At 45.6% G+C, this 25,116-nt stretch overlaps 4 protein-coding genes across 8 annotated transcripts; all 4 read right to left on the bottom strand.

The window, feature by feature from the left end:
- Positions 1-455: 455 nt before the first annotated feature.
- On the bottom strand, positions 456-8,807 carry LOC130197893 (protein lifeguard 3-like). The gene is made up of 12 exons (XM_056420860.1): positions 8,120-8,807; positions 4,707-5,012; positions 4,160-4,227; positions 3,983-4,047; positions 3,856-3,909; positions 3,716-3,766; positions 3,588-3,627; positions 3,169-3,206; positions 2,970-3,057; positions 2,763-2,858; positions 2,618-2,671; positions 456-2,051 (listed from the first exon to the last, which is right to left on the bottom strand). Exons 2-12 carry the CDS (start codon positions 5,005-5,007, stop codon positions 1,902-1,904), a joined length of 1,005 nt encoding a protein of 334 aa, XP_056276835.1. The 5' UTR covers positions 5,008-5,012; positions 8,120-8,807; the 3' UTR covers positions 456-1,901.
- Positions 8,808-10,040: 1,233 nt separating this feature from the next.
- casp8 (caspase 8, apoptosis-related cysteine peptidase) lies at positions 10,041-16,672 on the bottom strand. Of its 4 annotated transcripts, none has more exons than XM_056420692.1 (12): positions 16,537-16,671; positions 15,490-15,641; positions 14,331-14,506; positions 14,097-14,202; positions 12,840-12,969; positions 12,701-12,753; positions 12,541-12,607; positions 12,328-12,386; positions 12,131-12,242; positions 11,873-12,000; positions 10,937-11,328; positions 10,041-10,628 (listed from the first exon to the last, which is right to left on the bottom strand). In XM_056420692.1, exons 2-12 carry the CDS (start codon positions 15,595-15,597, stop codon positions 10,478-10,480), a joined length of 1,482 nt encoding a protein of 493 aa, XP_056276667.1. In that variant the 5' UTR covers positions 15,598-15,641; positions 16,537-16,671; the 3' UTR covers positions 10,041-10,477. The 4 variants fall into 4 exon arrangements, with proteins under 4 accessions (XP_056276667.1, XP_056276665.1, XP_056276666.1 ...); XM_056420696.1 differs by having other exon boundaries at positions 10,540-10,628; positions 10,937-11,183; positions 11,269-11,328; positions 15,490-16,672; XM_056420690.1 differs by having other exon boundaries at positions 15,490-16,671.
- A 202-nt stretch (positions 16,673-16,874) lies between these two features.
- On the bottom strand, positions 16,875-21,242 carry catip (ciliogenesis associated TTC17 interacting protein). Of its 2 annotated transcripts, none has more exons than XM_056420698.1 (9): positions 21,064-21,242; positions 20,277-20,462; positions 20,122-20,177; positions 19,898-19,984; positions 18,104-18,271; positions 17,877-18,001; positions 17,661-17,737; positions 17,523-17,590; positions 16,875-17,411 (listed from the first exon to the last, which is right to left on the bottom strand). In XM_056420698.1, the coding sequence occupies exons 1-9, from the start codon at positions 21,167-21,169 to the stop codon at positions 17,223-17,225; spliced, it is 1,062 nt and encodes a 353-aa protein (XP_056276673.1). In that variant the 5' UTR covers positions 21,170-21,242; the 3' UTR covers positions 16,875-17,222. The 2 variants fall into 2 exon arrangements, with proteins under 2 accessions (XP_056276673.1, XP_056276674.1); XM_056420699.1 differs by having other exon boundaries at positions 16,875-17,333.
- Positions 21,243-21,944: 702 nt separating this feature from the next.
- LOC130197801 (caspase-8-like) lies at positions 21,945-25,112 on the bottom strand. Its single transcript, XM_056420697.1, has 7 exons — positions 25,022-25,112; positions 24,770-24,883; positions 24,102-24,440; positions 23,968-24,002; positions 23,696-23,801; positions 22,481-23,027; positions 21,945-22,383 (listed from the first exon to the last, which is right to left on the bottom strand). The coding sequence occupies exons 3-7, from the start codon at positions 24,436-24,438 to the stop codon at positions 22,236-22,238; spliced, it is 1,173 nt and encodes a 390-aa protein (XP_056276672.1). The 5' UTR covers positions 24,439-24,440; positions 24,770-24,883; positions 25,022-25,112; the 3' UTR covers positions 21,945-22,235.
- Positions 25,113-25,116: the final 4 nt, after the last annotated feature.

The raw sequence follows: 25,116 nt of genomic DNA, 5'->3' as shown, positions 1-25,116 counted from the left end.
TTCCTCCTGGCCGAGGCAGAAGCAGCTGAAGAGTTGAAAGAGGACGAGTTGTTCACATGAGAAGATGCAGAGGGTCTTAATATTATGAGCTTTAGTTACAACCCAAAACCGTAATTTATTCCTGAGGCAGATGCAAAAAAGGAGTTGGAGGCCGAGCTTATATTTATTTGATATATTTAGTCGTTTTTTTGTTGCTCATGAACAAACTATCAGGGTTTGTATGGTCATGGAAATTTTAAATGGTTATTTCCAGGCCATGGAAAAAACATAAATCTCAAAAGTTTTGGGAAAGTCCTGGAAATATTGGTCAAAATGTGAAAGCACCTTGAATAATATGGAATACTGTGTTCAAGTTAAATAAATATGGAGATCGATCACATGTTTCTGAAGATGCGTCGATAAATATAATAATATACATAAGTATATTTAGAATAAACTCGAAACTGGTTCAAATGCACGAGAAAACAAATGTTTATTTGATATTAAGAGGCACAACAATATATACATTTACAAAGACAGCCCACCAGCTGTGCTGCACATTCAAGAATGTCTCACGCCGTAGTTTTGAGTCGAGTGATGTGTGTATATATATATATATATATACACACACACTCTGTATAAAAATGCTATATAGTAAAACCTTGTATTTCAGAAAGTGAGAAATCTAATTATTTTAAAAAAACATTATTTTGAAGGCACTGTCGTGATGTAGCACTAATAGAGCAACACGTGTTCGCCCAGCTGGACGTTAACGTGCAGCCGTGGCAGCAGAGTGGAGCCAGGAGGTGGGCAGAGCTGTATTTAAGGGGGGAGGGGGGGGGGGGGCATCAATCACCAAAGTGTCAGTACTGATGACACGAGGTGTGGATTTGAGTGTCAATACTGGTGGCGTGAGGATCAATACCAAACGTCAGATCGAGTAACATCACGTTTCAGCACTCAAACACTTTTGGATGCTGCAGTGTGCAGTGTGTTGTGTGTAGTGTGTTGTGTGCAGTGTGTTGTGTGCAGTGTGCAGTGTGCAGTGTGTACCTCAATTTACCATCAACGCCTGTTTTGCCTCTTGACACTCGTACGGTTGAAAGAAACAGTTCAACAGTTTGAGAAATATATTTCCTTCCTTTTTTTTGAGCGGTAGACGAGGGGAACACGACGAGTCCGGTTCTGTCCAAAGTTAACACAAAGCTGCCCGTACCTGCACCTGTAAAGCTCATTCGTTAACACTTCATACACACTAAATGTACAAGAACTCATTCGTTTGCTCTGAACATCCCAACAAAGTTTGATTCTGGAGCTGAAAAATTATATAGAATCTCTACAAAAACAAGAGGATCCTCGCAACCTCCGGCGCCCGGGAACCCACGGGCCCTAAAAACTACCCAAACCTGCCGTTTGTGTACTTCTACACACACAACACACACAACACGGTACATGGAGAGCTTTACAAGTGCCGGTGGGTTGGAGCTTAATTTGAGTCCGTTTGCTTATTTCTTCAACATCTATGCAGTCGGGCTCCGGCTCATGTGTAATAGTGTATAAATATACATGCAGAGAAAAACGCTGACACACGGTTTGCCTTAAAGTCGAGCGAGAGTGAATCAATATTGCACCGGGCATGTCGACAGGTTTTTATATTGTAGTCTTAATATTCTTCTCAAATCGCTGAAAAGTTGCGTAATGCCGTAGAAAAGGTGCATTTGTTTTGTGCACGGGACGAACCGACGACGGCATCTCAAATCCAGCCCTTCAACACGTTCACCGGAGTGCGCCGCGGCGTCATACATTATTTCTGAATTTGACTGAAACCAAAAGCAAAAGGTTTGTTACAAAAAGAAGAAGCGCGCGGCGGGTTCTGCGGCCGCGCGGCGACTCGGAGCGGGTCGCGTGCCCTCGAGTCCAAATCACTTGGTCGAAGCGCCGATGATCTGCAGCAGGAAAAGGAAGATCTGGACGATGTCGACGTAGAGGGAGAGCGCCGCGAACACGTACTCCTCCGGACTGATGGAGTACTTCCTGTTCCCGATCAGCAGCTGCGTGTGGTACGCCAGGAACTACGAGACGGGAGAGAGACGGGAGAGAGAGGGGAGAGAGACGGGAGAGGCGGAGATGGAGAGAGAGAGAGGCGGAGAGAGAGGGAGAGAGGCGGAGAGAGGCGGAGAGAGGGAGAGAGGGGAGAGAGGAGAGAGGGAGAGAGGGAGAGAGGAGAGAGGGAGAGAGGCGGAGAGAGAGGGGAGAGAGACGGGAGAGAGAGGGGAGAGAGAGACGGGAGAGAGACGGGAGAGAGAGGGGAGAGAGACGGGAGAGAGACGGGAGAGAGAGGGGAGAGAGACGAGAGACGGGAGAGGCGAGAGGCGAGAGAGGCGAGAGACGGGAGGCGAGAGACGAGAGAGGCGAGAGACGGGAGGCGAGAGACGAGAGACGGGAGAGGCGAGAGACGGGAGGCGAGAGACGGGAGAGGCGGAGAGGCGGAGAGGCGGAGAGGCAGAGAGGCGGGAGAGAGGGGAGAGAGACGAGAGAGAGACGGGAGAGAGACGGGAGAGAGAGGGGAGAGAGACGTTCAGGACGACCAGGGAAAGAGAGGAGAGGAGCGACGGGGGAGAACCTGCGTGACGCTCACCAGGGTGAAGGCGATGGCCCCGATCGCCGCGTAGAGCATGTGAAGCCACGGGATCTGCAACGACAAACACCCGTTACCACGACGGCGGCTCCACGAAGGTGCGTGACGAGCGCGTGCGTCTGGTGTCGTTCGGGCCTGAACTCACGTATTTGAACGACAGCACGATCGTGGTGATGATGCCGGTCACGAACACCACGATCCCGAGGACGCAGAAGAGGCCCTGGCACTTGGTGAAGTCCACCTTGGGGAAGACGAACCGCGCGCGGACAAATGGTTAATATAGGCGCGGCCGCTCGTGCGCCGCGGACATTTTGAAGTAGACAAGCGCCCCTCCCCCCCCCCCCCCCCGCACCTTCGTCTGGAAGCAGAAGACGGTGACGGCGATGCAGACGACGGCCGTGATGCCCAGAGCCAGAAACACGGCTTTGGTCTCATAGTAGCTGAAAGCAGAGAGCAGCACTCAGGGGACTCTGAGATGTGAACCGACTGCATGTGTGTGTGTGTGTGTGTACACACACACCACCTCGTGGACATGGTCACCTCTGTTTTACCTGGAAATGGTTCCGGTCATGTAGGACAGAGCCAGGGTCTGGAGAGAGAAGATGAAAAAGTCAATTTTCCATTGAAAAATACAGACACATTACATAATTTAAAAATGAAAACCCTGGAACTGACCTACGTCTCTGACCTACGTCTCTGGTTATAAGCCAACAGAAGAGGAGGCATAGCCCCCATACAATGATTACACGCTTTATTACTGCAATATTAACATCTTTTCTAATGAAAGCCAACAGTCTCTGCTCCACGAAGAAACACATGGAGCCCTTCTGTGCTGATCGCAGTGCGGTGACCCGCTGCCGGGGTCTAGTATCAAAAGTCAAACTTCTAGCACTGAGATAATACGAGCGGAGGCTTCAGTTGACGGCAGTTACACGTCTCCACTTCCCGTTTCACACGTCATCTGACTTACAAAGATGGACAGCAGAAGGACGTTCCACGGGAACTTCCTCCTAAAAAGAGAGCGAGGTTAGAATTTGGATCGCGGCCTTTTTGAATATATTCTGTCTGCCGATATTCCTCATGAAACGGGGAGCTCACCGGGGGCCCTTACAGCAGACCAGCACCATGTTGGTGACGAAGTACACGGCACTGAAACGGAGAGGAATAAATGAAGCTTTTGGTTTTTCCACATTCCTAGAAAACACAACTTTTAAAAAAAGAGCACCGACGAGACTCACAACGACGCCCAGTAGACGGCCGGGTTTTGCCGTACGAATAGTCGGACTGGTTGGCTGTAAGAAACACAGGCAGAGTTCACAGCATGGCACAGACACACACACACACACACACACACAGTGTACTCACACAAACGTGAACACGGCCACGATGGATGTGGTGACGAGGAGCTGGGCCGCCAAAATCAAGTACACCTGAAGACACGTGTGAAAGAGGCGTCAGAGAAGCCTTTTGAGACTCAAACCTGAGTCACAACACACGACCGAGGGCTCCTCCATGAGTGTTTGGGCGACAGGTGAGCTTCACCTTTCGGATGAAGGCGTGCCGAATGCTCAGAGTGTCCCAGCTGCTGTTGCTCGCCGCAAACTCATCCCCTGGGTGGTCGAGCGGAAATATGAGCAAAGACACACAAAGACACACAAAGACACACAAAGACACAAAGGTAACGTGCATCAATTAAGTCAAGAAACAAACGCGTCGTACAGTTTAAAGTGACGGCTTCACATTTAACGAAAAGATGGATGCCACTCTCACGGACGTGAGCGGCAGCGACCGTCTCCTCTAACCGGACGAAGAAGTGAGGGAGCCAACGTGTTTCACTCTTTCTTCAAACAGAAGAAGCTGTGATCGCGAGTGTAATTGGTAGAGGGGCCGTGATGCATTCAGGTGAAACGGTTTCTTTTAAACCTCTAATTATTGCATCGGACTTCTGCTGGTTGGACGTAGCTTTCTTTGTTTCTTCTTCGAATTGGTCCAACAAACTAGAATATGAAAATATGACATCCGTTTGAAATAAAAAGTCTCAACTAGTTAGAAGACACAATCCGAGATGCTCCAGCGGTCCCCGTCTCACCTGAGCTCAGGATATCCGACGGGATGGTCGGCGGCATGATGGGAGGCATGGGCGGGGGCTTGGAGTAGCCCGGCCCGGGATACCCCCCCTGGTGGGGCTGCCCTTGGTACTGGCCGCCTGGCTGGCCTGGGAACATCGGGGCGTTTGAACCAGTGGGGTAGGGATCGGAGGGCTGGCCCGGCTGGGGACCCCCAAACGCGGGGAAGCCGTACGCAGGGGGCGGAGGGTAGTTCCCACCCTGGGGTGGGTAGAGCGGACCCCGGGACTCATCGTACATCGGCGGGTAGTCTGACCTGGACATTTCACCTGGGAGGAGAGAATACAGTTCATGCCTGTTTGACGTTGTAGAGGCAACAGGGGGAGTGAAGAGTGAGGAACAAACTGCGACTCATCAGATACATCAGCAATCAGCATGATCCCAACCGTGGCCTGAAGCCGATGAAATCAATATTTTCATATTGGCAATTGATGAAGCTGCAATTAAATCCACACGGCTGTATGCCATCCAGTCAAGTTGTGGTTTAAAATCATTATTTGTTCAAAATATCATGACTAGATGGCATAACAAAGGTCTAAGGAATAAGGTTATAGAATAGAAGGTCATGAAACAAGTCAGAGTTTAGTATTTCATAATAAAATTGACAAATATTTAGGATTTAAAATGAGTTAACTCAGCCAAAACAGTCATTTTGGTGAAGATGTCAGAATAAATTTATTGTATAGCTGCCATACAAAGTGTTATTGTGTGTCTTAACCCTCCTGTTACCTTTAGGGTCAATTTGACCCCAGGCTGTTTTTCACTGTGTCAAACATATAAGAAATATCAACTTTTTTATATATTTAAAGGGCTATTTAGGTAGTCAACAATCAAACATAAAGTACCTCACACTTAAACTTGGGAAACAATATTAATTCTAATAATTTTCTGGAGGTTTTAATTGCTGGGGTCAAATTGACCGCGAGGGTAAAGTATGTCAGTAAATATAAAGGTAACAGGAGGGTTAAACATTGAATGGGGTCAAATTGACCCGAAGGTAACAGGAGGGTTAAGAAAGCCATATCATACCAGAGGACTAGGAGTACGCTTAACTATACCGCTTTGCAGTTTTTATGCCTCTATCTGATGTCAAGTTCACATCAGAGTCCAAGATGTCATCAGATCTATATTTCAACCCTTTCTGAGTGTTTTGTAAAGTCACAGTGACTTTGATCTCTGACACTAAATCGTTGCGTCAGGTTCAAGTGATCATGTGGTTCTGCTTCGCCATGTGGATCCCCAAAACCGCACCAGGCTCAAGAACCACCACACGCCTCTCTATAATCTATAATAATAAACACACTCAGACACACATGTAGCCAAAATATTCCATATTCCTACATTGAGTATGTAAAGAAAGTTCTGGTACTTGAGTGGGGTAGTTTGTGTTAGAAACCAAATGAAAACACTTTTATAACACGAATCATTTCGATCTTAAACACATTTCTCTCCAACAACAACAACAACAACAACATCACAATAACTAGAACGGGCACTCGGTAGAGCGCATACCTTCGCATATCACAAGATTGGGCATTGAATTATGAACATGTTGGCATTAGTTGCATGCCAATTGGATACAAATTTAGCGTGCTATGGTAAAAAGAAAATGTGGACCTTTTCATGACCTTGACCTTTGACCCGATCGATCCCAAAATCTAATCAAATGGTCCCCGGATAATAACCAATCATCCCACCAAATTTCATGCGATTCGGTTGAATACTTTTTGAGTTATGCGAATAACACACACACAAATAAATAAATAAATACACGGCGATCAAAACATTACCTTCCGCATTTTCAATGCGAAGGTAACTAAGCCACCATATTTAAAGAAGCAGACCTGTGTTTCTAAGGAGTTTCCTTTTCGCTCACTTGTTGAATCACTGGGGAGTTTTAGGGGAACAAGCACAGTGAAGGAATTCACGAGCTGGCTGACGCCACACGATGACATCACTCACTCAGGGCAACAGGCCCGAAAACACTTCACGGAAAACAGTGCTTCAGAGAGTCTGTAGTCCGGCAGTCAGAGGAAACCACAGAGCTGATCGCCTGATTTCATATGAATAAAAAGGTTTATAGTGACGACTTTAATGCAACCAATCTTAATGTATCGGCCTCGGTCAGAATGGCAAAATAATCAATGACAAAAAATGATCTTTGTTTCCCTGTAACAGTAATATAAAATGTGCAACGAGCAACATGCCCATCACTGTGTCATTACACCTGAGAGGAAACAGGGAGTTATTTGTCTAAGTGTCTCTACACCCTTTACGTGGAAACATGTCGTTTATTTAAGCTAATCTGCATTTGTTCAGAAGATATTACTTTTAGCCTAATACAAGTTAAAAACAACAACATAACAGATACTCGGTTGTGGTGTGAAACAATTATCTCTCAGAAATATGCCTCAAATCATTGCAATTTAAAAAATATGGCTTGATTTACCTAATAAAATGAATGTTTTCACTTAAAATCTATGTTGGATTTCCACAAGAGATAGTCTTGAATATAGTGAATACGAAATATAATGCAACACGTTAATTTAAGTGGATCAGGCGAGAACTAGTTACAGGGTTCTTACACATTTTGACCAATGTATTTTCAGGACTTTTCCAAGACTTTTCCATGACTTTAAACCAAATTTCCACAACCAAACTGAAATCTCGGTATAAACATGAACAATTTAGAAAATGTTGTGCGTTTTTGAGCGTCTTTCTTTAAAAAACATATTAATTATTGCAAACTCGGCGTAAATGAACATGTGAATATAACAACATTTCCATGACTTTTCCAAAACTTTTATGATTTGAGTTTTTTTCCATGACTTTTCCAGGCCTGGAAATGTCCATTTTAGAATGCCAGGACTTTTCCAGGTTTTCCATGACCGTACGAACCCTGTAGTTAGTGTAATGGCGGTGAATGTGTGCTGGCCCTGTGAGTATGAATGCTGTATCTGTAACTTTATCTAGAGGCGATGCATTAAACAAACAATAATATTTGTGAACACGCAGGTGTGTAGTTTCCATTTGGGTGAAGGCAAACAGAAAAGGAGCTCCATCCGTTCCCCTCATGTTCCGACCCGCAGACAGAGAGCAGCCTGTAGCATTCATCCGTTGAGGCCGAGTTAAACTTTAACAGTGGAAGTTTCCTTGACTGAACCACCGCCCCAGGGTGACATGTCCAGAGCACACGGACTACACATACCGGACCCCGAGGACCCCGCCTCCGCGCACAAGAGGCCCTTTCAGGTGTCCAGGTAACCGCCTGTTGAACATTCGTTGTGAGAAACGAACACAAAACTCACGCGAATCCCACACGAGCGACAGATTAAACTTTATGTAGGGTCGTGTTTCGAGTGCATCTCCGACTTACCGGATACGAGACGGCAGGGGACGAAAACGGTCCGGTCGCGTCAGTTAAAAGTTCCCAACGGTTAAAAATGAAGAAGTAGGAAAACAGAAAGGTCTTCCGGTGGTGGCCACGCCCTCTGTGTTCACTCCCGAAATACTGAAGAGATCCCGTGAACGGGTTCCCGTGAAGTCGTTGGTCTGCTGTCAGGTTCGTCCTCGCGCGGTGTGGCGAGCAGCAGCGGCGGTGAGGGACGTTTACCGGCCGGAACCGACAGGAGCAGGGTGGAGTCCGCGGGAGGCTGTCATACAGGCGCGCGCGGGTTCGGGCGTTGGTGCGTGCGAGCGTGTGTGCGCGCGCAACAAGGCGTGTGTACGCAACAGGGCCTGATGGGTTTAGCTGACTCATTTCTACATTAGCAGGCACTTTACTGAATAAAGGAGTTCAACTAAATACTTTGTACATTAACTTGAATACTTAACCGTAGTTGATGTTTTCCATTCAGTTGAATCATACATGTTTTCCGACTATATCGGGAATAAAAACAGATTAGTACTTTTATAGTTTCACTTTCTTAAATAAATGTAACTTTCTTGATTCTTGTTCTGCGTTTGTACTCATGGTTGAATGCACTTATTGTAAGTCGCTTTGGATGAAAGAGTTTGCTAAATAAATTACATGTAATGTGATGTTTATTCAATTTACTAAATAAAGTTCAACTAAACACTAAAGTTATTTATGTTTTATGTTCATGTTTTGCCGCGCATATTTCTGTCAACTGTTTTTACGTAATGTCAACGCCAACCTTTTCTTAAATGTATTTGTACAGTTCGACGGTGGATTGTGAAAGTGGATGATGACGGAGGTTGATTGAAGTGCGCCTGCATCCAATACATCTATCAGTAACACAATAACGACGGTGCCGTGTAATTCCTGGAGGGAGTGATAGGTTGTAATGAAACAAAGAGTGAACATTTTAAAGGGGTCTGAACACTTTCCGTACCCACTGTATATATGTACATAATATGTTTTGAGAGCCCAGATGAAGTAAAACATTTTGTTATTCAACAAGTAAAAAGAAAAGATCTTAGAAATATCATATTTCCCTCTCCCTAACTTCTTAAACATCTTATGAAAGAAGAAGTTGTACACTCATCAGCACAACAGAGCTGAAGTGAAGCATCAGCTGGTCAGTCTTAATACATGTATATTTATATCTGTACATAATATGTTTTGAGAGCCTAGAGGAAGTAAAACATCTTGGTATTCAACAAGTAAAAAGAAAAGATCTGAGAATTATCATCAATACCTGCTTTTGCTTTCTGCTTCTCCCGCTGTTTCAGCTGCTCTTCGTGGATCTGTCTGCCGTTCATCAGCCGGTAGACGGGGGGGATCTTTGCTCTCACTGAGCAGCACCAACTTGAGGCCCTGCTCGTCCAGGATTCTGATCACATCTGCCCGGTGCATGGTGCCCAGATTCTCGCCTGTCTGCAATTTGCAATTTTCTTTATTCTATTATTTGAAAAAGCGCAGTCACAGGAGTCACACAAAGTTGTTATTTCAATACAAATTCAGCGTGAACCATTTAGTTACAATTATGTTTGTGCGGTGGGGCACGAACATCTTTGAGAACCACTGCCCTAGAGAGAGCCGGCCACTCCCTCCTCCTCCTCGCCCAGATCCTGGCCTCGTTCCTGGCGCTCAGGACCGATACCCAGAAGCTCACCTTGCTCTTCCATCTGCACCTCTTTGGCGAGGTGGAGATCAATATCATTGTTTACTGGCTCAATATCAATGTCACTGGATCAATATCACTGTTACTGGATCAATATCACTGTTATTGGATCAATAATCCCCAGGGTCCTAGTGCCCGGGGATTATACAAACAGTGTGCGGAGAACTTCACATATTACAAAAGTACATTAACTTGAATACGTAGCCATGGTGTATATTCTCCATTCAGTTGAATCAGGTTTATTCATTTTAAAGTGCACATGTAGTTTTTAATTCACATTACTACTTTTTGATAAAAAGATGAATATGGATAATGGACTGGTCGCTGTAAAGAGGGGACAGTATTTCAACATCTTACTACTTTATTTTTTAAATATACATGTCTCACTCCATATGAGCAGCAATACAAATAAGGGGAGACTCATGTTCATTTCTCCAAAAGAGACACTTTTCTCAAATAACAAAATGTTGCCATTCTAAATCATATGGGGAATAATCATAAACATTTCAAAAGGGAAATATTCTTTCCAAGACAGTTTTTTGATTAAGAGACATCCGACTCACCCAATCACTCACTCACACACTCACACACTCACACACTCAGTCAGTAACCAGTCTGGTCTCTACAAATCTGGCACATTTTTTGCGTTACACGTCGTCCGGGTCGACACGGGTGAGGACGAGCTTCTTGGTGAGGGTGTACTTGGGCTCTGGCATTTGTTTGTATTTTGAATATTCTCCTTTGCTGACCTCGTTGTTCACACGCGTCAGCACACTGAGTACATCATCCGTCTTCAAGCTGCAGAGAGAACAGAGGAAACACGTCACAAATTATAAACCTCGCTCAAAATGGTGGGTATATTTTTAATACTACATCATCAAGACATATCGCATGAGCAGCACGGCAGATTTATCTGAACACCAAAAGAAACGGCGGCAGAATTACGATCCCCAATCTGGGAAAGGAGGAATATTCTGTTTATTTCTTTCTGGGAAAAGAGAAGATTTTCATTATCAAGAGCTAATTTGATAATGGTGTTCCCAAAGGTTAAGGATTACGTCAGACAGTTAGGTCGACTGTAAACAGTCGACTCTTGACTCACTCACCTTTCTGCCGACCTCGTCAGCTGCGTGCACAGCTCCTGGATGTAGATGGAGCCCGTGGAGATGTTTCGAAACGACTTGCACTGCGGCACGGTGGCCATGCCCAACAGGAAGTCGGCCTCCCAGGGAACAGTCTCGCCGATCGGAGGACCGGCGTCTTCCTCCAGGCGACTCTGTTCGTCCACCGGCTCCTCCCGTGGCCTTGGGGGACACGGCATGGATCCTCCCTGGTAGCCATTTCCCTGACACGCTTGGATGAAGAAGAGTTTGGGCTTCCCGGCCAAGGTGGGCGCTCTCCTGCTGGTGAAGGGCTGTTTCAGGTCTTGGATGCTTACCTTCTGCTCATCGACCCCAAAGACGCATCCCATGTCTCCGTGGGAAAGAACGCACACCACCTGAGATCAGACATGTCTCCTGTTACAATTATTTTTTCATTATTTTGTAGCACATTTTTTCAGTACATTTCAGGATATATGAGAGTCATTATTATTGATATATTAGATTACATTGACATGACGTGGACCCGGTGGCAAACACATTCTGTGACGACCGTCCCACTTTTAGTTTATAAGTGTTTAAACATCAACTTTTGTTCATTCAATTTAGGAATTTGTATTACCTTCCAAGCTCTTATTTTGGGAATATAAATAATTATTACGCATTTTAAAAACACTATCGCCAGCAGCATAACGACTGGAAACTAGGAAACGGCTCTCCTCGTCCAAAGATCACTAATTAATATGTTATATTTTGGTTGTTTAATCTCTCCAAGAACCGAAGTGTAAACATGACGAGTTCTGGTTTTCCTTGCAGACACAAGACTGGTATTGATCCTTCTCATTGAACTCTCAAAACATTTCCCAAACTACGACTCCAAAGAGCTAAACACACTGTTGTCGCTGATACTGCAGCCCTGAAGGTGTGTGTGACGCTGCTCACCAACGCGTCTTCATCCAAAAAGCTCCGCGCGCCCAGCGTCCAGAGCTCTCGCCGCATGGCTTCTGCCGTCAAGTTGTTGTGCACCGACACGGTGAAGCCGAGGTCGGTGAACACTCTGCGCAGAGCCTCTGTGTCGAATACAAGAGAGACAGATCGAAACATCGTTTTTATATTCTCTGATCTTATATTATCTCGGTCACCCGTAGATAAACATAAACACGTCGGATCGCGTGGTTGATGGATAACAGGGAGACGTACTCTCATCCTCCTGAGTCCCTCTTCGGCTCCCCAGCGCCGTTCCCGGGAAGTACTCGTTATTGATGACCACGCACACACCACGTGGATTGTGCGTCAGAGCGTAGTAGCCTTCCTAAGGGGCACAAGCACAGCCACGTTGTACACGTCCACGTCCTCACAGGTGAATGAAAGACGTTTGTGATTGAGTGAATGTTTACGGGAAGAGGGGAGGGGTCCGTCTTTTGTCCTGCATCGGAGCAAACGCTCATTCCTCCAGCTGATGAACAAAAACAGAGGTCTCTGCATCATTAAAAACAATAGCACAAGGGTGAATGTCTATAGCAGTGTGTGTGTGTGTGGGGGGTCACTAATGGAGAGGATTCACTGTCGGTGTGCCCGAATGAGTGATGAGTCACAAGGAAGAGACTTACAGCTCGGCTGAGTTTCAGATATCGGCACATCATGAGCTTCAGGTGGCTGAGGGGGGCTGTTGCCTGTCTGCAGGAACACAACAGAGTTAGTGTACAGGCTCATTATAGTGTTAACTCTATACATACACACACACACACACACACACACACACACACACACCTGATAATCCATGCTGACATGAGGTCCTTGGGTTTGAGGCTGCCGGGCTAACTCTAACAAGACAACAATCATTTCATGAGTTTCACAGTTCGACATCACACACGTGTGTGTAGCGCTTGTGTGTCAGTGCATGTCATACCGTCCACGTAGCGCTGGAGCGTCGACGCCAGCTGTTGATCCATTTCCAGCAACACTTTATGCAACTTATCGAGATTTGTTTTCGACAGCAAACTGTTCTTTTCCATTTCGGCAAACACATCCAGCGCCGTCTGCAATGACCAGAGGAGACGAGTCTTTATTACAAGCAGAACTCACTTCTGGTGCAGGCATATCGGTGTTGCTGCACGCACATCTAGTTGTGTCTGTGTTTTATGTGATATTAGGCTTAAATATATCAATAGCACACGTCTTCTCTCGCAATTTCAGCCCCAGTCTCTGCATGTTAAGTCGCCTATTGGCTGTAAACGATGAGCGACACGCGGAAAAGGAAGTCTTGGCCCAGAAAAATATGCCCTTTATCCGTCACCGGCAGCCGATGGGTTCTGGGTTCGGGAATGTCAAAATGTCCTTGCTTATGTAATCAAACTATAACACAGGTCCCATTTGTAAACATATAAATACAATCTCCATTAGCCTCATTGCAATTTCATTAATTGGACCAGAGATGAAAGTTACTGAAAACACTAAACTGGTGTGTTTGGTATGACCTTGGCACGACCATCTAGTTTTGAATGTTCCTATTATGAAGCTTTGTTGATTTAAAAATGAGATTTAAAGTAGCAGGTAAATGTAACAGGTAACATTGCACTTAACCCTCCTGTTACCTTAGGGTCAATTTGACCCCATTCAATGTTTAACCCTCCTGCTACATTTAGGGTCAATTTGACCCCATTCAATGTTTAATGTCGGTGTTCTTTCGGGTCAATTTGACCCCAGGCTGTTTTTCACTGTCAAACATATAAGAAATATCAACTTTTTTATATATTTAAAGGGATATTTAGGTAGTCAACAAACAAACATAAAGTACCTCACACTTAAACTTGGAAAACAATATTAATTCTAATAATTTTCTGGAGGTTTTAATTGCTGGGGTCATATTGACCCCAAGGGTAAAACATGTCAGTAAATATAAAGGTAACAGGAGGGTTAAACATTTAATGGGGTCAAATTGACCCTAAGGTAACAGGAGGGTTAAGACCGTTTCCAAGTAGTGTTATTGATTAATTATTCCAGTTTACAGAAAATAAATGAGATAACTTTGTGTGCTGATTAGATGGAGAGTTTATTCGTTTTAATATTAACTTTATATTGGACTTTTTACTCAAGGAAAGTGAAGTCTACATGTCATCATTTCTTATACAACTGTGGGTGCAGAACAGTGTGTGTGTGTTCTCACATTGCACGTCTCAATTTGTCTTTTGGCGAGCATGTTGCTCAAAAGAAACTTCATCTTTTCAAGCTTTTCCTGAGTCATGTCCTCATAGACTTTGTACAGCATCACCCTGAAAGAGAGAGCAGAAGCGTGGAAGAGGAGAAAGAGGAGAGGAACAACAGACACTTGACTACAACTGGGATTAACGTTGGGTTTTAATCCATGCGTACAGTAAATGGCGTCAGCCTTTGCGTCTACCTGTATTCCGACAGCATGGGGTTGGCGTCGGCCTCCTCCGGCGGCCTGCTGTCCGTCTCCAGGAGGTTGAGGAGGTCTGTTCTACGGATGGTTTGGAGGAGCTGAATGAGGAACAAGTCGTTCTCCAGCAGACCTTTCTCTTCCAGTCTCAAGAACAGCTGTTTCGCATCCGTGATCTGTACGGGAGCAACCAGGAGCACCCAGACATACTTTTGAGAAGACACAGTCTAAAAAGGAACAAGAGAATATGAGCAACGGGAGAGAAATGCTTTCGGCCTCGATCATATTGTCATAATGTTTTAATTAAAACCTATAACACTAACCCATTCAATATATGACTTGCTTGGGCAGACATATTAACATTCAATAGTGTGCAGCCTTGATAAAATCAAGAGCCTAGCATGTTGCAGTCAGGGGAGGACATTTACATATTTTTCAGGGGGGAATTTTCTTCCACACTGACTGAAATCCAGGGGCATTTAAAAAGAAATTGGGCGCACTTTTTGAAACCTGTTCAATAACATTTAACCTTTGTTAAAAAATAATAAATATACTTATTTTAGGCTTACAGTATATGAGCAATTGTCATAAAAATGGCATAAATAAGACTATTAGGCAGTAGTCTATAGATTTAAAGTGTATTCTTAGATTTTTTTTAACAGAAAACATAAATCAGACAATCATATTCTTATTTCTTTGTGGTTGTTTATTATTATTACATTTTGTAAACAACTATTAACAATTATATATTTTTTTTATATAATTCTAAATTATATTTATTGATTTTTGTGTGTACTTACCTAGTACAGGCAATACAGATAGGACACACACAACAAAGAAAACGAACAAAACGCTTTTAAATTATAAATATTATGGGGGCATTGTTGCCCCTCTCCTAGTGATATCAGAGGCAACATTATATTTCTTAGGGGCAGTTTTGCCCTTTGCCCTTGTGTATTTCCGAGGCTGGTTGCAGTAGGGATTATGAATACCATACAACACTAAACGAATGTAAGATACTGGATATAAAAAAGATCTAACTCTAAACTCTAAAAACTATAACAAAAACTGTCCAGTCACATATTATGAGTCATATTCTTCCCTCAGACATGTGGTTGAGACAAGGGTAAAGATAACAGGTCGGGGTAGAAGTACTCACCCCCTCCAGGCGTTTCCTGTTGACAACATCTCGACACAAGAAGCAGAGAGACGCCACCTCAGAGGACTCCAGCTCCTCGTCGATGCGAGACAGCTTCAGCCGGTCCATCGCAGACCCCTGTGATACTCCCCCCGGCACCGGGCCCTCGGCTCCTTGCCACCAGAGAGGCAGAGACATTGGAGACAAGCAGCGGGTTCAAAAGGGGAAATGAATAACACCGCTACTCTTGTTGTGGCTGAATACTTTAGCGATATTTATTTGTGCCATAAATGATAAGACATAGCAGAAACATCAGTAGGATCACTGTTGACATATTTTTAGCAGGACTTGTTACTTTTAAATCTCTTTCTGGCAAGGTATAATACTAACATGTATTTCAGATGGTTGACATATTTGTATGTGTATTTGTGGTATATTATTAATCCCCTTTTCCTAAAAGTGTTCTTGATTTGAACTTCTGCTCACTTCCTTGTTCCTGTTTTGATTACATTTTCCTTTGGGGCATCATTTTTTCATCTCCTACTGTTTAAATACCATGTACTTTTATTCCCATTACTGTAACATATTATAGTAATCATACAGACTGGATGGGTCAGTCGAGTTTTGTTTTAGTCACAAAGTTGAGAAAATAATTTTGAAAAGCACCTGACAATAGAGCATCGAGCTTAGAGCTCCAGCCATCACATATTACGACCACAGCTAGAATCTTCCATTAAGGGTTTAAGGATTGTATTGTATTTATAAAGCTTTCATGTAGCTTTTGATTGTTTCCTCATGTGTCAGTTTTTGTTTTCGTTTCCTAGCGTTAAAAAACAAAAACACCACCAGCCCTGACGTTGGTTTTACCTCACGAAATTAAAAATGTTTAAGTTTAAAACAAGTGTTAACTCAAGCCCGAGCGGCACGACAACAGTATGACGTAACGTCACAAACACGTCTAACGTCAGCGTTTCGTCGCGCGCAGCCTTCTCCGCGGCGGGCTGAATAACTCACACCGGGCTGTAACGAGTCCACACAGGTAGAACACTCACTTTAAAACCTACTTACGTCCACGAGGCGAAGAGACGCGTCTTCTGTAATTCAGTGGAAACCAAAGTAACTTATTGGCAGGTGAGTATATTGAAATACTGCCAATGCTTCCTCGACTTGGTAGAAACTGCTCTTCCCCTCGTGCGCCGCCTTTTGGTCGTTTCACTTTCAGAGGAGCACGGTTGCGTTGCCTTCAAAATAAAAGTTTGTTTACACTTTGAAGGCCATAAAGATGCAACAGTTTTATTTGTTCCCACTTCGGAATAGCCTCCGTGAAGTGTCTACGAAACTGACCTACAGCTCTAATGTAATATGAAGAAGGTTGTAGCAACTTTTTTACTTCGTAAATTGTTTCTTTCTTTTAAACTTTACACTTTATTTATGTAGACCTTGAAGCTGTTTCCGGTTTGGACGCTTCTGAAACCATTGCCCAGACAACTTTGATCAGACAAAGCTGCCAATACTGAAATTACAAACACAGTTTGAAACAAACCACTTTATTCACAGTATTAAAGATCTCACAGCTCAGGTGTTAAGTCTTTTGTTCTAACGCGTGTCCCCAACACATTTCCTGATATAGGCTACGAGTCATCTGTCAAAAAGAGACAAGATGCACATTTTAAAATTAAATCTCAAGTTGAAAGGATAAATGATCAGGAAGCTATCAAAGGCTGTGTTCAACAGGTAAACACTGAGGTGAGCCTTCAGTGTGGGGGGGCTTCCAGGCTCGGTTCTGGAGGATGGCGGGAGGCGAAGGGGAGGAAGTACTCTCTGGTAAACTGGAAGACGTCCTCTGGTTTCCTCAACAGCAAAAACTGCAGAAAGTCAGACATGAGTACACGGATCTCTGGATGCTGCCTCAGGTACGAGGCATGGTCCGCCTTCAGCTCCTCCTGCCCCAACGACACACACACACACACACACACACACACACACACAGTAAAATGACCATTAGATGCATATTGGATGAGGAGGGAACCTTATAAGAGAACTTCGTAAGTCACCTTTCTGGCCAAAAAGTTGGAGTGCATCTGCATGTCTTCTTCCAAAACCAGAGGGATCTTCTCAAAACCTAACGCACGGACAATTTCATTAAAAACGGTTACATGTGTGTGTGTGTGTGTGTGTGTGACAATGGTGACCTCCTTTCGGCTGTGATTGCAGCTGCAGAAGCCTCATGGTGACCGGTGAGCCCACCTGCACCCTGCTGGCCATGTGCCTGATCAGAGAACAACAACTGCTCAAAAAGATCAACTCAAATTATAATTCTGAAATATAATGAGACAGGTATGCTCTCCTGAGGAGATTTAAACACACTGTTGTGCAGGGAGGCCGTCCAACCCGAGGATGATACTTACCCATCAGCCAGGAAGTAGCACTGCCAGGTAGTGGGGCCGTCCTCCACGGAGTGAACAATCCTCTCCACCCCGAACACCTCCACAGTCTCATCGCCAACCTCCAGCTGCTTCGGCGCCAGCTCGCTCTGACCACGGAGAAAACGTGTGTGTGGGGGAAGTTGGGGGGGTCAGAGGTCACCAACAGGACACAGAATGACCCGAAAGGTCTCGCTCTGACATATACTTACAAAAGTGGTGCGGATGATGCGCAATCCCTGGTCCAAGGAGATGAAGGTCATGTGTTCGGGGACCGTCTTCCTCAGAGCCATCAGTCGCATCAGCAGCAAGCTGGACCCCTCGGTAACGAGCCCGCTCAGAACAGACATGGGGTGAGAAACGCTCTCCATTGTCGTCTCCTGTACACACACACATACACACACACACACACACACATAAATAATGAACACTTACAGTAAGTTCAAAAGAGCGAGTTTGTTGGCATCTCCAATGGGTAAATGTTTGTATAAAACAGTTAGTACTTTTTTTACTCAGCAAGATGTTAGGTTGTTTACCATGGCAAAGGTCATCATCATATTATAGCATCTATAAGGTCATGCTGCAGGACAAGCTCTCCCAGCTGCACGTGCCCGACTCCACCTGCAGGTGGATCACAGACTTCCTGACCGACAGGAAGCAGCACGTGAGGCTGGGGAAACACGTCTCAGGCTCCCGGACCACCAGCACAGGTTCCCCCCAAGGCTGTGTTCTTTCCCCTCTGCTGTTCTCCCTGTACACCAACAGCTGCACCTCCAGTCACCAGTCCGTCAAGCTCCTAAAGTTCGCGGATGACACCACCCTCATTGGGCTCATCTCTGGTGGGGACGAGACCGCCTACAGGTGGGAGACTGACCACCTGGTGACCTGGTGCAGCCAGAACAACCTGGAGCTCAACGCTCTAAAGACAGTGGAGATGGTTGTGGATTTCAGGAGGAATGCAGCCCCACCCGCCCCTCTCATCCTGTGTGACTCCCCCGTCGACGCTGTGGAGTCCGTCCGCTTCCTGGGCTCCATCATCTCCCAGGACCTCAAGTGGGAGCTGAACATCCGCTCCATCACCAAGAAGGCCCAGCAGAGGATGTTCTTCCTGAGGCAGCTGAGGAAATTCAACCTGCCAGGGAGAATGATGGTACAATTCTACACGGCCATCGTTGAGTCCATCATCTGCTCCTCCATCACCGTCTGGCACCCTGCAGCCACAGCCAAAGACAAGTGCAGGCTGCAGAGCATCATCCGCTCGGCCGAGAGGGTTATCGGCTGCAATCTGCCTTCCCTCCAGGTCCTGTTCACTTCCAGGTCACTGAAGCGGGCCGGAAAGATTGTCGCTGACCCCTCCCACCCTGGACACTCCCTGTTCGAGTCCCTCCCCTCGGGGAGGAGGCTGCGGTCCATCATGACAAAGACCACCCGCCACACCAAAAGCTTTTTCCCGTCGGCAGTCGGGCTCATCAATGGAACCCGGGACTGACTGACTGTCACCCCCAGGACTACCACCTCTTCTTCCACCTTCCTCTCTCCTCCTTCTTCCCGCTCCTTCCTCTTCCTCCTCCTCCCTCTTCCTCCCTCCTCCTTCTTCTTCCCTCCTCCACACACGTCACTTTAACATGCACTTTAACTTGAGGCCTCCTCCACACACATGCCACTTTATTTGCATGCACTTTAACTTAAACACACGCCACGCGTAACATACATTTTTAACTAAAACACACCACTTGAAGCACACACCCAAACACTTTCACATTACTTGTTGTCTTTCTGTCGTGTTGATTGTTGTTTGACATGACGTCCAAATGTTGCACCTTCCACCAAAAAAAATTCCTCGTTTGTGTAAACATTCCTGGCAATAAAACTGTTTCTGATTCTGATTCTGATTCTGACATCAACATGTTTCGAGGGCCTGGGGCTGAATGTTGTTTTATTAAGGTCATGTATGTTGTTATGTGTGTTGATGCCCATGCAGCCCCCTCTGTCGTCTCTTCTCTCACCTCTCCCACTGTGGTAACTTTATCGATCAGCATCTTCCCGTCACGCTGCACCATGTGACACCTCCGGTCCAAACTGTGGCCCTCGAGCTGAAAAGGTGACAACAAATCAAAAACAGAGACAAATGTGGCTGGAAGAATAAAAAGGCCACCGCCGGTATATACAACGTTTCATCACATCCTTGTGTGTCAGGATGAGACGGCGTGGGAAGAGTGCGTTGGCTCACCTTGACGTACTCGTGGTAATCTTCCTCCAGCACCTCCAGGTCTGTGGTCAGGTAGGCTTGAATGGACACGGATAAAGGACAAGAAAAGGTATAGGTGAGACACATCTGAGAATAGACAGGGGGGGTGGGGGGGTGATGACCCTGTCTCCCCTCACCTGTCACTGTGGTCCCACAGGGGGAGTCGTTGATGGCTCCCTGGCTCTGAGCGTGCAGGAGCATGCAGGGCTGCTGGACCCGACGGGTAACCTCCGCCGTCACCGTGAACTTGCCCAGCTCTCGGCCGCCCTCTGACACCGTCACCAGAGAGTCTGAAAACGTGCACTTCAGCAGCTCTGCAGGCTCTGGGGCAGAAGTGGGGGATGAGTGCAAGGGTGTAGGTTTGCATATGGTCCATAGTAGGGACAAGTCACGACCAAAGTTTTGGGAAAGACACAATTGTCCCACAATTGTTCATTTGAATTGCCTGTTCTGTAATTGTGTACAATATATTTGCAAACTCATTCGTATTATTATCTTTATTATGTTCGTCGCCCGAGTGAAAAATACATTTCCACGTTTTCCAATGAGCCCTCGAGACAAGATGCTGTCATTTAATTGGCTGACGTGTCAGAGTCAGAAACACCGTGAACCTAAGTTACAGAAAGAGGGCTGGCAGCAGTCACGTGCTATATCATCTATAGTGTTGATCTGTGTGTTAGTTTTTTACCACGTAAAGTGCTTTTGAGTACATTTTGAAAGCGCTATAATAACGTGCATCATTACTGGGATTAAAGCTTGAGCCAAAACGAACAGATTGACATTTCCCATGATCTTATATTTTCTCGAGTATTTTTGGGCACACTGCTCCAGCCACATCAACGCATCCGTTCTGTGGAGGCCATTAGGTGCCAAACCCAGATGGCGATCACACTCGTGTCTGTCCTCCTGCTCATTTTCACTCACCAATGCCGGACATGAACGCGAGCGCTTCGTGGGACGCTTTCCACTCCTCCCCGAGGTCCAGTCCCCGGATCCCGGCCTCGGCTCCGGTAGAGCCGTCGTCCTCCATCAGTAGCGCTGCTTTTGGCTTGATTGCCGATATAAACTCACCGTAATAACAGCTTTACACACTTTGTTTTGGAGCTTTTTGATGTTACATCTATTTTCAGCCCTCTTACCGATACGGAAGTGAGGATGGACAAGTGTGTGCGTTGTCATGGCAACGACGCCGTGGTGACGTAGAGGCGGATGTATTCCCACCTCGCTCCTGTTCATTGGTCATAATGCGTGTTGGTTGAATCCATGTGCTCATAGCTATTGTTAAGAATTCGGAAAGTAAAAGAAAACATTGTTTCCTCTTTTTTTTTTACATTATAAAAACTGGTGATAAAGTCTTTCTGGTTGTGTTGGACATTTTCAGATGCTTAATGTGCATATAGATAAGCCTCAGAGTCATTACATTACATTACACTACATGTCATTTAGCTGACGCTTTTATCCAAAGTGACTTACAATAAGTCCATCAACCATGAGTACAAACTCAGAACAACAAGAATCAAGAAAGTAACGTTTCTTCAAGAAAGCCAAACAAAAAAAATGCCATAAGAAACACCGTAAGTAATACCATAAGTAATACCATGAGTGATACCATCAGTAATACCATGAGTAATACTATGAGTAATACCATAAGTAATACTATGAGTAATACCATGAGTGATACCATCAGTAATACCATGAGTAATACTATGAGTAATAACATGAGTAATACTATGAGTAATACCATGAGTAATACCATAAGTAATACTATGAATAATACCATGAGTAATACCATGAGTAAGTGCCAGTGAAGTGCTGATCTGTTTTTATTCAAGGTATAGTCGAAAAAGAATACAAATGCTTTTCTCCATTAGATGCCACCAGTATTCTGCATTCAGGGCTAATGTTTGTATCAAAGTGATCATCATACTTTGAGCAGAGAAAACCAAAAGACACACATCAGTAAATGGTTCAGGGTGATAACAAATACAAAATGTGTAATGATACAAAAGATTGATTCCATTTATAAAAAAGTCCTTCCCCTGAGTTGATTATTAAGGCATCAAGTTTACTTCAGCATGATTTTTGGCGAGGGAGCTTCAATCGCCGCATGGAGACAACACCAGTCTCTTCCTGAGGGTGAACCGAACTTCAGGTATCTGCTTGACTTCCCCCGGCTGCCGGCTGCCCTCTCTCTGCCCCACCTCATTGTTCACGTGGTGGAGGATGGTGGTAATGTCTTCACCCCTAAAACAATATACAATGTAAAAAAAACACACATTATGATCCCATCCAGGTAAAAGATGATTAACACTTGACTTCATCCCTATAGGTTCACGTTCACCTCTGACAGCCCTCCTTCAACTGCTGACACACAGCTTGGATGAACCAGCTCCCCTCTTTGATGCTCCTCATTGACACATAATCTTCAACGGTGGCCACGGCCACCAGAACATCGGCATCCTCGGGGATCCACGGCGAGCTCGCGTCATCGGCCTGCAGGTCTTCCAAAAACACCCCGCGCTGCGTCTTCCCTCCCTGGCAGGCCTGGATCAGGAACACCTTGGGCTTGCCGGCGAGCGCCGACTGAGCCGTCGGCTTGAACGTTTCAGTTATCCGTTTGAGGGAAAGGGGCTGCCAGTCCACGCCGTAGACGACACCATTCGCTCCGTGACTGAGGATGCAGCAGACGAAGGCATCGCCGTGCCGCGGAGGATCTCGAAGAGCGGCGAACGCGCCGCCGGACCACTCCTCGACGTTGAACTCCCGCAGCTGAACGAGGTCGCTCTGAGAGGAGAAGCATTCCAGCGCTCGCTCCATCTGGTCCTTCGTCTGGTCCCGACACATCAGCGCTCTGAAGCCCAGCCAGCTGAACACCGCTGCCAGACTCTCTGCGTGGATATTTCATATAAAAGAAAGAAAGAGAGTGAGGCTTGTAAAGTAATTCTGAAACTGGGCACTTTGCAAATGATGGAAAACAGGCTTCCGGACGCGCGTGAATTAAGTTATCAACATTTAATGGCAGGAAGGGTAAAACAAACATTCAAGGCCTCACGATCGTGATCTTCATCGGCTCCTCCGCCGTCCTTCCGACGTCGAGAATACCTGTGGAAGAGCCCCGATTTCTCTAATCCACGGAGTTTTATACTCAATATCCCCGGCCCGGTCAAAATGTCACTTCCGGTGTCTTTTCACAATAAGAGTCTCGTCTTGTTATTGTCCGCATTAAAGTCACTTTCACAATAAAAGTCCCTTGTTATTGTAAGTCACTTCACGGAATTCAACCGGCTTCGTCAATCTATAATACAACATACAGTCACTCTCATGTACGTACATTAATTCTTGCCATTTACATTTGCATAGAGTAAACATTACCCCTATGCTTCATAATACATTAATAACAATATCAATATTCTCCCTAATATTTTCTTTTATAATATCTTTCCATATGTATTAATTTAAAACATAAGACCTCTGCAGATGTTATCAAAATAAACTATTACAACCTAACAGGCTTCAACCCGCCAACAATCAAACCAGTGCCCACTGTGTGCCGTACCAGCATCTCTGTCGGTGCCACGTCTCTCTTTGCCGGTCCCGAAATCCTTGTTGTTGATGATCACGCAGAGGCCGGTGGGCCGGCTGTTCACCTCATACTGCAGCTCCTGAAAACAAAGGAACCGGAGACGCAGTGTGAAGAGTTCATCTTTTCAATATCTGGTGCTTTAAGAAGTACTTTTCACTGCTAGTTATCTTTATGTTAAAACTGGATAATAAGCACGTCAGATCTTTTTTTTAAGAACACCGTGTGCTGTCTGGTTAAAACTTCACCTGCTTTCGCCTCTTGCTCTCTGGAGGAGAAACATCTGAGGGAATCAGAGGGGAACAGAGTTACTCCTCCGAAACACAGCAGCGGGCAGACGTCCATATCGTGACTATCGTGCCATCTTATATTATACGTGTACCATTGTCGTCAGCTGAGCACACTTGAACAGGCGTGGGCAGGAAGCAGGTGCCCCTCAATATGCTCTTCAGCTCAGGGTACGTCTGCTGAACATCATCATCAGTTTGCAGGAGGGTCAGGAAGTCTTTGCAGTGGTCCTCTCCTTTGTCCATGAGCTTGTCCACCAGCTCCACGACGTGGCCCTCGACATTCTGTTTGTTGATGTTCTTCAGGTTCCTGTACTCTCGGGGAATGATCAGCTTCCCCTCGTAGACCTTGTTGAGGATGAACAAGTAGTCGCCGCACAAAGTCTCCTGAATGGCGGTCTTGTTGCGTCTCAGCGTGTCTCTGGCTGACATGTCTGAGGAATAGAGAAGACAAAGAAGTTCAGTAAAGTACACCATTCACTAGCATTCACTAGTGTGTGTGTGTGGGGGGGGGGGGGGGGGGCTATGTCTGTGACACATGTAGGGCACATATTACACATTACAGTTGATCATGGTGCACTTATAGTGACATTCAGCTGCGAGTGTGCACTCTGATTAGTGAGTTCAACGAGTTACATTGAAATCAGGTGCATTTACATTAAGAGTTGAACCAAGCTGAATTAAAACCACTTCCAAGATTGCGGCATTCAAAGTACGTTGACATACCACCAATGAATAGGTAAATACTTTAAGCATTACGCACCGTCACCGGGTTATTCCCTCCACTTCTCTGCGGTGCTCACTGTGTTTTCTCGGTCCTCGTGCCCGTAACAACTGTGTGATGAGCCGCTTTCGCTTCCGACACTCGGCGGAACGTCTGTAGAATATAAAACAGGCTATACTTACTCAGTCATGCGTTTCAACCCGCTCGGGCTGTACATGCGCCATGTGCAAAGCAATATGTCGAGGAAGGAGCGACAGACAATGGGGGGTGGAGACGGCGGAGCTCGCTCACCGCGTTATGGAGACTAGTCGTAGAAAGTATTTGATTGGGGCTCATCGGAGCCTTTGTCCCGAGCGGGACAACAGAGCAGCTACACGAGTGCATCA

This window comes from Pseudoliparis swirei, chromosome 8 (genome assembly GCF_029220125.1).
Source record: "Pseudoliparis swirei isolate HS2019 ecotype Mariana Trench chromosome 8, NWPU_hadal_v1, whole genome shotgun sequence".
In the NCBI taxonomy this organism is placed as follows: domain Eukaryota; kingdom Metazoa; phylum Chordata; class Actinopteri; order Perciformes; family Liparidae; genus Pseudoliparis; species Pseudoliparis swirei.
Note: the sequence above shows the minus strand (reverse complement) of the source record. Positions and strands in the feature narration are given on the sequence as shown.

What these genes read in the sequence shown, in the direction of transcription:
- LOC130197893 (XM_056420860.1), bottom strand. Translation starts at nt 5,007, where the DNA reads ATGTCCAGGTCAGACTACCCGCCGATGTACGATGAGTCCCGGGGTCCG. An exon ending in GTCGGATATCCTGAGCTCAG is followed by an intron (nt 4,228 to 4,706) that starts GTGAGACGGGGA and finishes TCGACCACCCAG; the next exon opens with GGGATGAGTTTGCGGCGAGC. An exon ending in GCCGTCTACTGGGCGTCGTT is followed by an intron (nt 3,767 to 3,855) that starts GTGAGTCTCGTC and finishes TCTCCGTTTCAG; the next exon opens with TGCCGTGTACTTCGTCACCA.
- casp8 (XM_056420690.1), bottom strand. Translation starts at nt 15,666, where the DNA reads ATGTCTCTGCCTCTCTGGTGGCAAGGAGCCGAGGGCCCGGTGCCGGGG. An exon ending in GACAAATTGAGACGTGCAAT is followed by an intron (nt 12,970 to 14,096) that starts GTGAGAACACAC and finishes TGGTCATTGCAG; the next exon opens with ACGGCGCTGGATGTGTTTGC. An exon ending in TTTTGGATGAAGACGCGTTG is followed by an intron (nt 11,329 to 11,872) that starts GTGAGCAGCGTC and finishes GTCTGATCTCAG; the next exon opens with GTGGTGTGCGTTCTTTCCCA.
- catip (XM_056420698.1), bottom strand. Translation starts at nt 21,169, where the DNA reads ATGGAGGACGACGGCTCTACCGGAGCCGAGGCCGGGATCCGGGGACTG. An exon ending in CGCGTTCATGTCCGGCATTG is followed by an intron (nt 20,463 to 21,063) that starts GTGAGTGAAAAT and finishes CTTCTGCCCCAG; the next exon opens with AGCCTGCAGAGCTGCTGAAG. An exon ending in CTGTGGGACCACAGTGACAG is followed by an intron (nt 20,178 to 20,276) that starts GTGAGGGGAGAC and finishes TGTCCATTCAAG; the next exon opens with CCTACCTGACCACAGACCTG.
- LOC130197801 (XM_056420697.1), bottom strand. Translation starts at nt 24,438, where the DNA reads ATGTCAGCCAGAGACACGCTGAGACGCAACAAGACCGCCATTCAGGAG. An exon ending in TGGCACCGACAGAGATGCTG is followed by an intron (nt 23,028 to 23,695) that starts GTACGGCACACA and finishes ATATCCACGCAG; the next exon opens with AGAGTCTGGCAGCGGTGTTC. An exon ending in TTGAAGGAGGGCTGTCAGAG is followed by an intron (nt 22,384 to 22,480) that starts GTGAACGTGAAC and finishes ATATTGTTTTAG; the next exon opens with GGGTGAAGACATTACCACCA.